The sequence below is a fragment of the Polyodon spathula genome, chromosome 4, assembly GCF_017654505.1.
Source record: "Polyodon spathula isolate WHYD16114869_AA chromosome 4, ASM1765450v1, whole genome shotgun sequence".
NCBI classification, from domain to species: Eukaryota; Metazoa; Chordata; class Actinopteri; order Acipenseriformes; family Polyodontidae; genus Polyodon; species Polyodon spathula.
The window spans coordinates 96,606,579-96,623,341 of record NC_054537.1 but is presented as its reverse complement, the minus strand read 5'-3'; the positions used below and the strand labels follow the sequence as shown (position 1 = coordinate 96,623,341).

Here is a 16,763-nt window from a genome sequence, read left to right as displayed (position 1 = left end):
ATTTACTTTAGACTGCCTACAGTATTTTTCTAAGCTGTGTTTCTTTTTTCAGAAAATTACAGAATTGTCCTTTGAAGAACTGTCTGTTTTATTCAGCTTGTTTATTCCGCTTTTGTTACTGAAATGTCTGCTTCACTTTGCTGAAGTCACAAACAAAATTACAAATATAGACCTGCTTTTACAGTGGAAATTGCAGCAACATTTACTATTACTGATACAGGGCAAATAGCTTATTTTGGGCCGAAGTAATCACTAACCATTTTGTGGCTGGTTGGAGACAGGTTAGGCACCAATATAATATCCTTGGACTATCCCAAGACAACCCTTTGGCTATATCATTAGCATGTTTTAGCTTTTCAGTTGAAGGCGTATACAGCCAACACTGTCATATGAGTGCAAGTTCTCTTTCTATATACGTGTTTCTAGCTCTTCTGTGTGCAGTATCAGTTTGCGTTGCCTCTGCCTGTCCCCTGCGGAGGGCTGCGTCTGTTGATCGTTCATTTTCGGTCAGTGTTAGCCACCTCCACCTTTCACAATAATTCACTGACCAAAAGTTGTGCCTGGACTGCTGAGGCTTTTGATATCTCGTGGTCATGGGTAAGTCTTGGACATTATCATGCACAATAGATTATCGCTCACAGTACATGTAGTGTGCACGCTACAGTAAGTAAATATGCCAAATAGTGTGCATGTAAACTAATGCGTTCTCTGTTAGTAAATGGGACAGTAAATTTTGATTTATGGTGCACGTTAGATTCGCTATTAATGTGCACTTTACAGCTACATTTAGTGCCCTTTCGTAAATGAGGCTTATACTCCAGTAGCATGTAGAAGCCCGGGGGTAATTGAGTTTCTACTCATGGCTGTACCTCATCTCAGAGAATAAGCTGAGTTAAATACAATCTGCATACTCTTGGCACAGAAAGCCAACTTGCTGCAGTGTACCAGAATAAGATTTTAATCTAGGCTAAATTTACCAGGACATAACCACGCAAACAAGGCGGCAACGACAGGTTAGCCTACCGCTTCAATTGGAACTGCTATGCCACTGCTGGCATCAGTAATTGCTAGCTCACCTGCTTTATTTAAACTGTTGATTGATGGATCCAAAGTTAGCGCTTTTATACTAGCAGCTTCTATGTTCCCATGACTAGGGCTTTTGTGGAAGCTGAGGCAATAACTTAAAAAAATCATAAGTAAGAAAACGTAATTGTTTCTCCTGTGTCATGGAGCGTTACGAGAGTGACTGGGTTTTGACTTTGTCTCTTACTTTCTCCTGGGAGATCAATGTGTACCTTTTACAAAGAAGGGCCTTTTATTGTAGTTAATACAGTTATACATAAAGAAACATTGAAAAATGCCTCATGACGTTTGCAATAAATGACCATTTGCATTTTTTTTATTCCTGTTTCAGAAATTGAAAAAGTACAGAAAGATGAAGAGAAAGAAGATGAGAAGTTCATTGACGTAGTTATCAACAAGAACATGAAGCTAGGACAGAAAATATTGATACCAGTGAAGCAGTTCCCCAAAGTAAGTGCATCTTTTCTGGCTGTTGTTGTTGTTGTTGTTGATATTAACTAGGGATGCATATTGGATCGCAAAAACTGGTCTGATATCCGGTTGAGCCCTGTACCGCGGCATGTACCGTACTGCCATTGGAGAGTCAAAAAAGTCGAATTGGACTTCAACATCAGTGGTCCGTACCAGTTTTTCTCTACTAAAGTAAATCCCAGATCAGGTTTCCAAGGCTCACGACTCTGTTTATCAGTCTAAAAAGACGCTTCAGGTGTCTGTGACACTGCCGCTGTTGTAACCAATTCAATACCCCCTCAGAAACCTGTACCCCTGGCGCATTGCGCTTGCCTAAAATGAGATCATCCCACAGGCACGTCTACTTTTTCTTTTGCTCTTGTCTGAGGTAAAACACGAGTCATGTGCATTTGCAGCAGTTGTCGGCTGCATTTTGCAATCATTTAGTAATTTGTTCGGCAGGACGGCATGATTTCCTTGTGATGTGTATAATCAGTTATAGTTTGTTTTCATTAAAAACGTCTTTGACATGCGCAGCTAAAACAATCTTAAAATAATGAATGCTTAATGTATTAACTACGCGACCTGCCTGTTTATAAACGATTGTGCAGATTTCAAAGTAGCCTATTTTTTATATATTTTTGGGGGATTTCAAAGATGAAAGTAAATGATCACAAAAGTTTTTACGAATGCTGTTGCTCTGTTGATCTGTAAACAGTAACGTTAAATGTATTACATATAATGTTACTGTTTACAGAAATTTATTTATATATTTATTTTATGTACAGTACACATGATTGGAATTGACGGTGAGAAACACAGGGGATACCAAATGAGACAGCTTACAATATCTTAGTCTATGGCTGTATTATTTGGTATCCCCTGTGCATTTCAGGCAGTGGGGCTCCTAGAAATGACAAACTTGCACAGCATGTCTACCAGTTCCCCACTACAACACACAAAGGGTTTGATTGATATTGGGTGTATTTACAGTGAGAAACATAGGGGATACCAAATTAGACAGCCGACAATATCTTAGTCTATGGCTTTCTGTTTACTGATGTTTTAATGTTATTCTATCCTGTTCATTTTCTTGATAGAGAACAACTTATTAAAATATTGTATCATTTTAAAAGATAATTGCTTCAGGGTAAACACTTCCCTGTGTCGCATGGGAAAGATAATTTAAAAGATTATTTGGCATGTTCACAGGCTCTGGTACTTGCATGACAATATATAAATACACATGTTGTTTGTTGTGTTGTATGCTGTCATAACTTCTCAATAAAGCCTCTCTGGGATTTGGCTTTGTATGTATTGTGTTTTTTCTTTTTCTTTTTTTAAATGTTTTACTGTAGATCTTTTTAAATAGTTAATGCTTTGAGTCTTGGGAGTATGCAGTGTTTCCCTCTTTGCACTAGTTCCAATCTTTTTAAAACCGAGCGAAAAAAAAGCTTGCAGGCCCAGTGTTTGTGCGATGGACCGGCCAAATACCGGTCCACTCTCTGTACTGGACTTCCTTAAGGTGTACCAGACCTGTACCGGACTTCCATAGATTTGGACTGGACCACTCAGGGAGCCTGGTCTGATCTGATCCCTAATATTAACTCCACCTTTCTGCTGGCTATCTCTCAAATAACACTTTTATCAGGAAAAACAACTGCGCTCTGACAATGGAGCTTGGAAGAAAATTCTGAAACATTTTTTTGCTTGCACTTAAAAAAAAGGACAATGCTGTGTGATTACTGTAAAGAGAGAAAACATTCACCACAAGCAGCAAACTTTCCAGGCAGAGGCACCAAGACATGTAAAATGAAATTAATATACTACCATCTGTGACCTAAACCATGGTTTTGTTCATTAACTTTAGTTGTGTGTGCTATACGATGTGAATGGTGAGAACAGCCGGTGTTATAGAAAGCATTCTTGCTGCAGATTCCACATTATTTAGCAATTAACATGTTTTGCTTGAACAGAATATTGACGTTTGAGTTTGTGTATGGGGGTTTAGGACAGATAGCTGTCATGACTTTCTCCGATCTAAAATGTCGATTGTTTCATTCATAGAGAATACGGATTGGTTTATTATGTTAGTGTAAGGATTGTCACGCCTCGCTCCATTTGCTTGGAATATCATTTTAACCCATTAAGAACCAAGTACATTTTTCTTTATAAAAATCAGCAAAAATCAGCACCAGCTGTATTTATGTAATTTGATTCATTACATTTAGATTTAACTTTTGCAGTTAACAAAACTGGAGAAAGTTATCATAACAATATAGTTAAAGAGAAATTTAAAATAACAGGTAGATACCAATTAATATGACCACGCAGCCTGTCCTCAAATGAGGACAATGGCACTTAATGGGGTAATTTGTAATTTTAAAACAAAAGTAAATATTAGGATGATTCCATTCATGTGATAATGGGGTATATTACAATGATCTCAGCAGTAAATCCCATGACCCTTTCACTCTGTCTACACCGGGGAGTGCTCATATTAGAGCCAGTTTTGGGGTACTGGCCGAGGTTATTAAGACTCTCCACTGTCTGGATGAGTTATGAATTATCTTGAAATCACACGTGTCTAGAATACTGATAGAGTTCAATTTTTAGTGCCAAACTCCACCCCCCTGTTAGTGAAACCTGTACAGTGGGTTCATTTTATCACTAAACCCTAATTTCGTACTCTATCTTTGGATTTTGTGTGCCCTTGTTCGTGAAGTTTTGTTCAGGAATGTTCTTTGTTAGCTATGTGTAAACCCTAAGTGTGTGTTTTATGTCCCCTCCTTTCGTGTCTCTGTTCGATTTTCAAGTCAGCAGCACAAGCGATCGCCCTTATAAAATGACCATAAATAACAAACCTGACCCTATCAGGGCCATGTGTGCTACTCTGCCATCGTTGTGTCTCTGTTTACTGTGCAATGCTTAGTAAATGTGTACTTACACATCATTACAATGTTATTATGCATAGTTACAATGTACTTAATTTATAAGTACATACGTCTTTTTGCCGATATATGTAAGTACACAGTTGTATCACAAAAGGGTTAGGGATAGGGATAGGGTTAGGGTTATATCATGCACAAAGATGTACACGTTAAGTACATTGTAACTATGCATAATAACATTGTAATGATATGTAAGTACACATGTATTTACTAAATAACTACAATGTAAATATACAGTAATTCAAGTGTAAAATGTTAGTTACCTCCATGAATATACTGTATAAGTTGTCCTCAGGAGACAGACTGAGCTGCATCACTGCAAACGTGTTCTTCCTATTAACCGAATGATACAATTTAAAATACAGCTACAGCACATTTACTACACTGTGTAGAGACACGGTACTTACACATTGCTTTTTATTTTTTATTTTTTTCCCATTATTTAATGGATATATTTACAAACAAAATGATATGACTTTGAAAATACTTTCTTAGGAATCTTTACATGTTGTACGTAGTAAACATTGAAAGACGCCTCACAACCCATGCCTCAAACACCAGTGCAGTTTTTGAGGCTGGCACAGCTGTGAGTTTACCCACATATGCTGCCTGCTGGTGTTGCTGATTGGTTCAGCATGAGCTCCAGTGTTTGTCTGTGGGATATCTCAATGTTTCTTTGTCCTTCTCACAAACCAATTGAACCTTCAGTGTGGAATAGAAATCCGCTGCCCAGTGCTCTCTTACTTCAGGAGGATGCAGCATTCTCAGCACACAATGCTGCTCAGGAGCAAAGCTTAGTTGTTTAGTGCACTGGGCCATGGTGGGGGCCAATACAGGATGCTTAACAATGCATCAATAGCGTTCTCACTGAAATCAATGTTTTTAGTTGCTACCGTTGCTAACTTCACTGTCAGCTCAGCATTTTGCACGGTCTATTTGCATGTGCAAACTCATGAACATGATAAGGGGATTGTGTCAAAACATTGACTTTTTTGTTCACAGTTTTAGTCAAATAAGTTCAGAATAAAAGGAGAGAGGCTGGAAATAATACAAAGGTGTTTACAAAAAGAGAAATCCCAACTATTTTAAAATGCTAACCATTTTATTTTAAAAAGTGCTTGCTTATTTGTTGAAGTTCATCTTCCTTTTCTAATAACCAAGGAACCACACTACCAATATTGTATTGGAAAATAAAATGTATTCCAGTTCCTTAAGTGTCAAGAATAAATTAATCAAACACGGTTTCATTGTTCATGTGTTTGTATTGCAAGTCAACATCAAGCTAGCCCAGATAGAAATAGAAGCAATATGTTTCATTCACAGCCGATGATTTGATGAACAGTGTAGACTTAGATATAATCATAACAGAGTGTATGCAATAGATTTAAACAGCAATCATTTTGTAATAAAGCCTGACATTTAACCCATTGAAACAAGGCCCTCAGTGTCTTTCATATTCTAAGAGGTCACATGCACGGCTAGAGGTGTCTTCTTTCATAAACCTAGTATTTTTATGAACTGAAGAGCAACAGTATTTATCTCTTGTGCTGTAGAAATCAATTGAATTTATCTAAAAGCTTGAATTCTTTTTTCTTATTAACCTCCTGCTTGCCTGCTGCTTGTTTGTGGAAAACAATTCAATACACTACCACCACAATGTAAAGATGAAAGAGCTATAGAATATATGCATAAGCAAGCATTACTTTATCTATGAATTGAAAGGCAAAAATAATATACTGATACGAGGTATTCATTTAACTATGAGACTGCAGGTATTTTTCTAAGATTTGTGGATATCGTACTGGTAATTTTGAATCAGCATGTGCAGGCTTTCCACCAGCCTTTTTATTTTAAGCAACCATGTCTTGTTTTGCCATTTAATTATTATGTATTTTGTTTCTTATTGGTCTTGAGAAGTCATGTGATATGGTGCCCTTCTAACCCTGAATGCAATGCAGCACTATGTATGAGTCGATAGAGTTGAAATGTCCCAGTATTGCTTAATAACTCTGCTTTTATCGCCTAAGAATAACTCTCCTAATCTTTTATTGCAGAGTTTTCAGACTTCCTCTCCCTCGTCTGCACTTCTACTGACAAAATCCTACTCCTAGGTGACATCAACATTCATGTTGACTTGCCTTCCTCCCCCCTAGTGACCGACTTCAACATGCTTCTGGACTGTCTTGGGTTCTCTCAATCTGACAACGTCCCCATTCACACTTGAGGACACACTCCCTGCTCCTTCCTCTGCTACTGATACTGTTATATCCTTCTGTCCCAATAATCTTCTGAATCCTCTGAAACTCTCAGAATGTGTCTCTGCAACCCGCCTAACTGTTACTCTCCTGACCTCTGTTGACGATGCGATGACCCTCTGCAACGCCACCCTTACTCATATCATTGACGCTCTTGCGGTGACCCTCTGCAACGCCACCCTTACTCATATCATTGACGCTCTTGCGATGACCCTCTGCAACGCCACCCTTACTCATATCATTGACGCTCTTGCGGTGACCCTCTGCAATGCCACCCTTACTCATATCATTGACACTGTTGCGGTGACCCTCTGCAATGCCACCCTTACTCATATCATTGACACTGTTGCGGTGACCCTATGCAATGCCACCCTTACTCATATCATTGACACTGTTGCGGTGACCCTCTGCAATGCCACCCTTACTCATATCATTGACGCTCTTGCGGTGACCCTCTGCAATGCCACCCTTATATCATTGACGCTCTTGCGGTGACCCTCTGCAATGCCACCCTTACTCATATCATTGACGCTCTTGCGGTGACCCTCTGCAATGCCACCCTTACTCATATCATTGACGCTCTTGCGATGACCCTCTGCAATGCCACCCTTACTCATATCATTGACGCTCTTGCGGTGACCCTCTGCAATGCCACCCTTACTCATATCATTGACACTCTTGCGGTGACCCTCTGCAATGCCACCCTTACTCATATCATTGACGCTCTTGCGGTGACCCTCTGCAATGCCACCCTTACTCATATCATTGACGCTCTTGCGGTGACCCTCTGCAATGCCACCCTTACTCATATCATTGACGCTCTTGCGATGACCCTCTGCAACGCCACCCTTACTCATATCATTGACACTCTTGCGGTGACCCTCTGCAATGCCACCCTTACTCATATCATTGACGCTCTTGCGGTGACCCTCTGCACTCTTGCAACTGAGGAGCTACGTGGGAATGAGTATAGTACCTGGGGTAACGTACTGGTGGAGAGTTACGGTGTGGGAATGGAGTCTAGTAACTGACGAGAACGCCACTGGGAGACGATTCGGTTGGGAATGAGTATAGTAACTGAGAGAAAACGCACTGGGCGCGTTACGGTGGGACAATGAAGTTATATGTTAGTAACTGTTTTGGGACTAATCGCTTACTGAGGATACGTTTTACGTCGCTCCTGGGTAATGAGATAGTAACTGGGTTGACCTAAGCGCCACTGGGAGACGTTACGGTTGCCGTGAATGTGAGTATAGTAACTTTGGGTGACTTGACCACACGCACTGTGGATACGTTTTTTTTCCTCTTCCCCCCACCATCCGGGGTCTGGCCGAATGAGTATAGTAACTGTTTTGGACAACGACACTGCCCCCGTTGAGCACGTTTCTACGGTCTTGCTGTTTTTATGCCACCCTTACTCATATCATTGACGCTCTTGCGATGACCCTCTGCAATGCCACCCTTACTCATATCATTGACACTCTTGCGGTGACCCTCTGCAATGCCACCCTTACTCATATCATTGACGCTCTTGCGATGACCCTCTGCAATGCCACCCTTACTCATATCATTGACACTGTTGCGGTGACCCTCTGCAATGCCACCCTTACTCATATCATTGACGCTCTTGCGGTGACCCTCTGCAATGCCACCCTTACTCATATCATTGACGCTCTTGCGGTGACCCTCTGCAATGCCACCCTTACTCATATCATTGACGCTCTTGCGGTGACCCTCTGCAATGCCACCCTTACTCATATCATTGACGCTCTTGCGGTGACCCTCTGCAATGCCACCCTTACTCATATCATTGACGCTCTTGCGGTGACCCTCTGCAATGCCACCCTTACTCATATCATTGACACTCTTGCAATGGCCCTCTGCAATGCCACCCTTACTCATATCATTGACGCTCTTGCGGTGACCCTCTGCAATGCCACCCTTACTCATATCATTGACGCTCTTGCGATGACCCTCTGCAATGCCACCCTTACTCATATCATTGACGCTCTTGCGGTGACCCTCTGCAATGCCACCCTTACTCATATCATTGACGCTCTTGCGGTGACCCTCTGCAATGCCACCCTTACTCATATCATTGACGCTCTTGCGGTGACCCTCTGCAATGCCACCCTTACTCATATCATTGACGCTCTTGCGATGACCCTCTGCAATGCCACCCTTACTCATATCATTGACGCTCTTGCGGTGACCCTCTGCAATGCCACCCTTACTCATATCATTGACGCTCTTGCGGTGACCCTCTGCAATGCCACCCTTACTCATATCATTGACACTCTTGCGGTGACACTCTGCTATGCCACCCTTACTCATATCATTGACACTCTTGCGGTGACCCTCTCCAATGCCACCCAATGGTTCACAGAGAGATCTGGACAGACCATCTCATTAGTTACAGGCGTGCACTCGCCCCTTCCAAGGTGAAGCACTTTTCAGAAATCATAACTGTAGGACACAGTGACCCTGATGGTCTCTTTAACCCTTTGCGGTCCTATGTTGGACCAGGTTCGACATTACAAATTTCCCTTTCCAGTCTGATTTTTTCCGCCACTCTATATCCAAATGCTGCCCTGTTCACAGGGTTTGTTAAGCCTGTCAATCCAACCACACAACAACTGTCATTCAAATTGTTGGGGTTTTACTCCCCTTTTTGAGCTGGCTGTAAAATCGACTTTAAACAAGACCTTTGTTCAAACCTTAGCTATATCTATGCAATTGTGCAGACATCGTTCTAAATATTCTTCTTTTTTTTTTTGGATTATACATTAGGATTGGAAGTTTCATTCCCCTGCTGCAGCTGACTGTCCAAACATATGTCAAGAAATGAGTAATTTGGAGCTGGCTGGATTATAAAAGTAAAACCAGACAGGACCGGTTTCTAGAACAAACTGAATCCCAGATGTAATGAGCAGTTTTATTCCACTGGCCCTGTTAACACACCAACAGTAGTCAACTGTCCAGCAGAGCTTTCTGAAGACAGCAGATGGTATTCATGGTCACTGCAATGGCTTCAGGCAATAGAACACTCTGTGTGTTCGGACACTCTGCAATCCAGTATTGCTAATTCAGAGTCCTGCAGGATTGTATCATTATCTCAAAATAAGAAGCGTAGGCAAACTTTACAATCCAGCTGAAACCCTTCATTGTCCCCCTGCAGCCACCCTCAAGGAAAGTGGTATTAATCTGCCTTCTTTTATGTTTAATTGTTGATTGTTTGATGTTACAGATGAATGGCCTAAACTATCCCACATTACCTAAAACAAATCCTTTTGGTGGCCAAAAAAAGCTTCCAGCAGCAGTAAAATCTTATTATTGTATTCTGACTGAACACTTTTCATTTATCATATTATTATTATTATTATTATTATTATTATTATTATTATTATTATTATTATTATTAATGAATTAATTTGGTAGACACCTTTATCCAGGGTGTTACTGGGCACTACTGTACAGGATTACAATGCATGTTTAATATTTAAATGTATACATGGGTTCCCATCTGAGCCTGTGAAATGTTGCAAAGCAAGAAGTGTGAGATCAAGTAATGTCACCAGGAAGCTTTTAGACATCTCAAAGCATTGCAATTACATTTACAGCCACACTTTGACAGGTTTGATAAGTGGAACAACAAACTGTTCAACACAATCAAAGCAAGACCACTTCAATTAGTTAGATCTGGCAGGGAGAGATAGTGCTGCACTGAATCAGAGGAGAGAGAGCAGGACGAGCCCCAGATCACCAAGTGCTGCACTGAATCAGAGGAGAGAGAGCAGGACGAGCCCCAGATCACCAAGTGCTGCACTGAATCAGAGGAGAGAGAGCAGGACGAGCCCCAGATCACCAAGTGCTGCACTGAATCAGAGGAGAGAGAGCAGGACGAGCCCCAGATTACCAAGTGCTGCACTGAATCAGAGGAGAGAGAGCAGGACGCCCCAGATCACCAAGTGCTGCACTGAATCAGAGGACAGAGAGCACGACGAGCCCCAGATCACCAAGTGCTGCACTGAATCAGAGGAGAGAGAGCAGGACGAGCCCCAGATCACCAAGTGCTGCACTGAATCAGAGGAGAGAGAGCAGGACGAGCCCCAGATCACCAAGTGCTGCACTGAATCAGAGGAGAGAGAGCAGGACGAGCCCCAGATCACCAAGTGCTGCACTGAATCAGAGGAGGGAGGGCAGGACGAGCCCCAGATCACCAAGTACTGCACTGAATCAGAGGAGGGAGGGCAGGACGAGCCCCAGATCACCAAGTGCTGCACTGAATCAAAGGAGAGAGAGCAGTACGAGCCCCAGATCACCAAGTGCTGCACTAAATCAGAGGAGAGAGAGCAGGACGAGGCCCAGATCACTAAGTGCTGCACTGAATCAGAGGAGAGAGAGCACAACGAGCCCCAGATCACCAAGTGCTGCACTGAATCAGAGGAGAGAGAGCACAACAAGCCCCAGATCACCAAGTGCTGCACTGAATCAGAGGTGCTTGTGTACATTGCCCTTTTGAGGGGAAGCCAAGTGACAATGCCATTTTATTTAACTTTTTTTTTTATTGTTGTTGTTCAAGAGTCCCTCAAGATTAGTATGCACTTATTATGTTTTACTAACAAACATTATTAAGTACTGTAATGTGTTTTAAGGCTACTTACTCATAATAAGCTACTGTTTCTTGTAATGCGCTCTTGGTTACATGCATCTCCTACATTGTTTTATTCTGTACAAACAGGGGCAGGATTTGAGGAAAAGAAGGTTGCTATGGGTTACAGAAGAGAAAGATTGTGTGTAGGGTATTGCATGTTAGTTCTGCTTTTGGGGTGGATGCGGGGAAAACAACAACTTGAAATCGATGTTTATTTGATTCGGAATGGGCTACCAATTGGTTTCGACAGTATAAAAAACACATGGCAGTGGGATTCATTTTAGTCTCTGGAATACTGAAGGGACTACGTGTCCCACAAGAGGAATATCGCCTTAGACTGGACGCAACTTCTCTTAATGTGTAATATACCCTTTCCCAGCCCCTAGTAGCCTGTTGGGAGAGCTATAGTAGAATCTGTGCACTTACAGACAATGCCTTTTACACCTTTTGCCACTTCAGTCACGCTTGTTCAGGTTGTGTGTGATGTCTTTAACTTGGAATTATTCATGTGGAATATTTTATTAGGCAATATCAGTTCATACTATGTTTCTTGGCAGCAGTTAAAACTCTTGGTGGAGAAGGGGTTGAATTTCCAGATCAGCTTTATGGTTGGGTAGAATCACAATTTCCACATAGTGGCTCTTATTGTATCAGTTATGTTAACCTTGTCAATAGCTGATACAATTTACCTAACTAAATGTGGATTCTTAGTCAGACGCTTGTGAAAAGCTTAACAGTACAATACAATGTATTGCTGTTTCAAACAAATATTGCTCACAAAAAAATGTTGTCACTGTTACACAAAAAATGGTGGCAGTCTAAGCGACCCATTGAAAACACTATACCTGATTAAGGTACAGTGCTGTTAACCAATGGTGATGTTGACTGATTGGAGGCCCTAAGTGGCATTATTTTTAGCACCCCCCCTTCCCCCATTTTTGTTTTTATGTTTTATTACCAACTCCTTTATGTTGTAATTGATTGCTATTAACCCTTTGTGCTCATATGTCGGACCAGGTCCAAGATTACAGTTTTCTCTTTCCAGTCCGATGTCAGACCCTGTCCGACATCATTAAAAAGACATAAAGCACAGGTTTCTAGTCGTTTTTTTCTCTGGAAAAAGTAGAGAAAACCTTTCAATGGCCAAGTGAGACGGATAGGAGCCGAAAATGAAGCCGGAAAAAAGGGGCTTATCTGATAGCCCCCTGCACCACAGTGATAACACAGACATAAACAAAGGAACTGCTTCTGTATCCAGCACTCAAAGAATATCACAGACATCTGCAGAGCTTTTTGAGATGTTATAGTAATAAAATAATGACTTGGATCGCATTATTGAGGAGTTTGGTGATAAAACGAGTGATCAGGAGAGGATTTATCAGTGTGCACGTCTATAAAGAGGTATGTGAAAAACACAGCGAACAAGGGGTGGGGCTTAGCTGGAGATGGAGTAGAGTGTCCTTTTGCCATACAGTGCCTTTTAAACCTGTTTTACTCTGAAAAAAAAAATTAAATAGCGCATGTAAAATAAACAGCGTGTGTGAAAATAAATTGGACCCGACGCGCCTGACAAGCGCTGAATAAATGGACCTGTAAGGGTTCATCTAACTCCGAATCTTAATTAAAACGTTGATAAATCTGTCATTTTGGAAATGAATTTAACAATAAACTTTATATTAAGGTGCTGCTTATTAATGTTGTTAAATGTTTTATAAATGTATAATATTTACTTAATAACTATGTTGTAGATTGTTAATAAAGCATTATAGATGGCTTATAACCATGCAATAGTGCATTCAGAGCAGGACAGTGCAACGCTTGCAACTGATTTGTTGTACTACTAATCAGACATATGAAAACGTGACTGAATAAATGATTTATTACTTGCTTTCAACAGCAGAGAATTTCTATTTAAAGTCTAACTTGCTTTTTGTATTCGGCTTGCTACATTATTAGCCTGAATAGATCGGCTATCAAATTATGTATATATAGAAATAACATTTTCATATGTATTTAATTTAAAAGTTAAAAAAATCATACCAATAATAATGACAAAATGAAACAACAATACCGTTTTCTTTTTGTATGGATTCCATCTCCATTTTTATTTTATTATTTTCTGCCCGCGGGTCAAGGTTTTTTCGACGCCATTGCCTTGGCTTCACAACTGTGCTATACAATCCTGCATACGTGCATGTACAGGACTGCCCTGTGAAGACCCAACTGTCACAGCAAATGTTGCTGTTTATAAATGTAATCACCCATAGTTTTAAGAAAAGATTCTAAATACTTAAAAAAAGTAGCAGTTCAATTTGTGTGCCAGTCTATTTCATCATGTGAACTCATAAACACCATTTTCTTCACAAATAAACTTGCCCTTAGCCTGCTTGAAATGAGGTTTCTGCCACTGCCAGCTAGACGTCCATCTCATTCTGTTACCATCTGTAGTTCAGGATTGCATTCATTGAAAAAAATACATAGCCTATTTTTAAATCACTAATACTGTATATATATATATATATATATATATATATATATATATATATATATATATATATATATATATATATAAAATCCCCCTTTGCTTAGTCTGCTTCTGCGCTGCCACTGCTGTTAATGTTAAAATTGGTTCTGATGAACATATTCCCATTTATTTTCATTTCAATTCCGTTATATATTTAGATTTGTCAGACATAAGTTGATTCACATTTGCTAAGCTGACTTTCCTGGGTGATTCCTACACACCATAACACCGTTAATGCAATGGCATAGCCGTGATTTATTGCCCACGATTACTTGTCATGACAGTGAGATTTGGTGTAAATGAGCTACTGCACAGTAAGGCATGCATTGTTGATTGATTTGACTTGCATGTGTGGAAGCTCTGAAATTCTATTCTGAAAGCTGAAAGCTGTTCTGTTTTTAAGCAGCGCGTTTCTAGCCAGCCTAATGCGTTTTTAATCAGTGTTTTTGAACTGCCTTGCTCGTTACTGGTGAAAATAGTTAATGTGCCATTTCTTTTTCACTTGGAACAGTTAAGCACAATGACCGTTATGTATTTTTGTTTTCCATATAAAACTTACAGCAGTATGTATAGCTACCCGAATTTAACTTATACACAACAGGCCCAATCACCGGTACCTATCAATCAATCTGCTTCACTGTGACACCACCATACACCCTCCTCTATACACATGAGGTAAAACAAATGATCAAATAGCATCAAAATACACAAGCAGTGGCCAGTGGCTGATTTTTGGAAGCACAGGTGGCAACCCTATTTTCTGGTTAAGGCAGTTCTGAAAGAGGTCAAAAGGGTAACCATACATCAGTGATTTTAAAAGTTGCACGTTATTTTTTGCCTACAATTGAATCATTTAAGTTCTTTGGTGGCTCTGGATAACCGTCTGTCACCAGCTAACCATGGTTACTGGTAGTGGGAGGTGGCAAAACAAGCTGTACTTTGATTGGCTAGAATCGTTCAGCTTGTACTTCAAAGCAGCCGTACAGAGATACGAAGAAGCAACTCTGCTATACTTATTATTCTTGATTAGGTTTCAGGCCAGTGAGATCAACCATGCAGCTTATTTGGTGAATTGGCGTAAAAATGGCTTTGTGTACATCTGAATGATTTGGTTATTCTGTATAACATTCACACCTCGAGAAAGTAAAGATCACTAATGTTAATAATAATAATAATAATAATAATAATAATAATAATAATAATAATAATAATAATAATAATAATAATAATATCTGAAATATACTGTACATTCACACTGCGATAACAGCACATTTAATTGGTCAAGTTATTCATATATTCAACCATCAGTCTGCTGTTCTGCTTGATGGAGAGAAGTAGCTATTGAAAATAAATTACATTATGCTTGCAGAAATCTTGGACTGCAAATTGCATCGTAACAGATATGGATGTATAATCTAACAGTAAGGATGTAATTATTATCTGAGAGCAGTTATACAGGGTTGTCATTAGAACATGATTATTAGACAGACGCTCCTTAGCTCTGGCTGTAATGGCTGAATTATAGTAAGCTATGATTTTGTAATGTAAGGTAACAAACGAGCTGTTAAACATGAAATCAGGATCTTCTCCACTACAGCCCTAACCTCTTGTGGTATAACACAGTAAAAAACAAAATACAACATTAAATATGTAGGTAGGTTCAGACATGTTGAATAGGTTGGTTAGATTGTAAGCCAATTCATATCTTCATTTGTAGACCTTAAAAACCATCATGTATGTTTGTATTTCCATGTACTTCTGGTTAATTTCTATGGCCAGAAGTTGGGCTTGTCTGGCGATTCATGGTTTCCTGTAATTGGATAGAATACATAATCCTGTCAATGGAAGCAGCACATCACAGTTTAGTCTAATCCCTCATTAATGTTCATTCAATTGAACCACGGTAAATCCTCACCTCAAGCAATGTGTATTTGCATAATATTGACTAAATTATCATATATTCTGTTTTTCAGCTTACTTAATTAGCATAATACTAGACCTGCCCCTCTCTATCAGTCACAGGTACCAGTTCCTCTTCTGTCCCTTGAGAGATGTTACAGGAGCCTTTATCAGGAAATACAGCATTCTCGATCCCTGCATTCATCTCTCTCACTGAGGCATCAGAAGTTATGTGCCCTTTCCCCTCTTGCTATTTAGTGTAAAACAGACCCACAGATAATTCATCATTTAGCATTATCTGTACTTTACACTGAAATGCCAGCAGGGTCTCACTACACACATATACTGTTGAACTCTTAACAAAGTCTCAGTGGTTTCTATTGCTCAACATGCTGGATAACTACACTGAAATGCCAGCAGGGTCTCACTACACACATATACTGCTGAACTCTTAACAAAGTCTCAGTGGTTTCTATTGCTCAACATGCTGGATAACTACACTGAAATGCCAGCAGGGTCTCACTACACACATATACTGCTGAACTCTTAACAAAGTCTCAGTGGTTTCTATTGCTCAACATGCTGGATAACTGGAGAGCACTATTACTATTAGGATTTTAATCTGAAGACCTGGAAGCCATTATCAATATTTAACAGTCTATCAGAATGAAGAAAAAGAAGACTGTAACATTTGCTCATCGGTGCTTTACTTTCCCGGAAGAACTACAAGTTTATCGTGTCACCTTAGTTGCAAGTAAGCTGATTTTCTTTCAAACAGTATCAAAACATGAACAGCTATATTGTACATTTTCTTCAGCTAACTTAAATAAAATAGCACTCAGAAAGTACCTATGTTAGTCTGATACTTGAAAGCTTACAATATACCAGAAACATATCTGTTAAATACAGTATAACAGGCTCAAAACAGAATGGCAACATTAACACCC

At 40.0% G+C, this 16,763-nt stretch overlaps 1 protein-coding gene across 4 annotated transcripts in view; it reads left to right on the top strand.

Moving 5' to 3' along the window:
• The window catches only part of LOC121315189 (KH domain-containing, RNA-binding, signal transduction-associated protein 3-like), a 169,149-nt gene that overhangs the window by 76,193 nt on the left and 76,193 nt on the right, over positions 1-16,763 (top strand). For all 4 annotated transcript variants that reach the window (XR_005950209.1, XM_041249240.1, XM_041249242.1 and 1 more), the window contains exon 2: positions 1,415-1,533. Coding sequence is in view for 3 of the 4 variants with exons in the window: in XM_041249240.1 (XP_041105174.1) it covers positions 1,415-1,533 (119 nt within the window). In the remaining variant the exon portion in view is untranslated. The remainder of the gene's footprint in view (positions 1-1,414; positions 1,534-16,763) is intronic.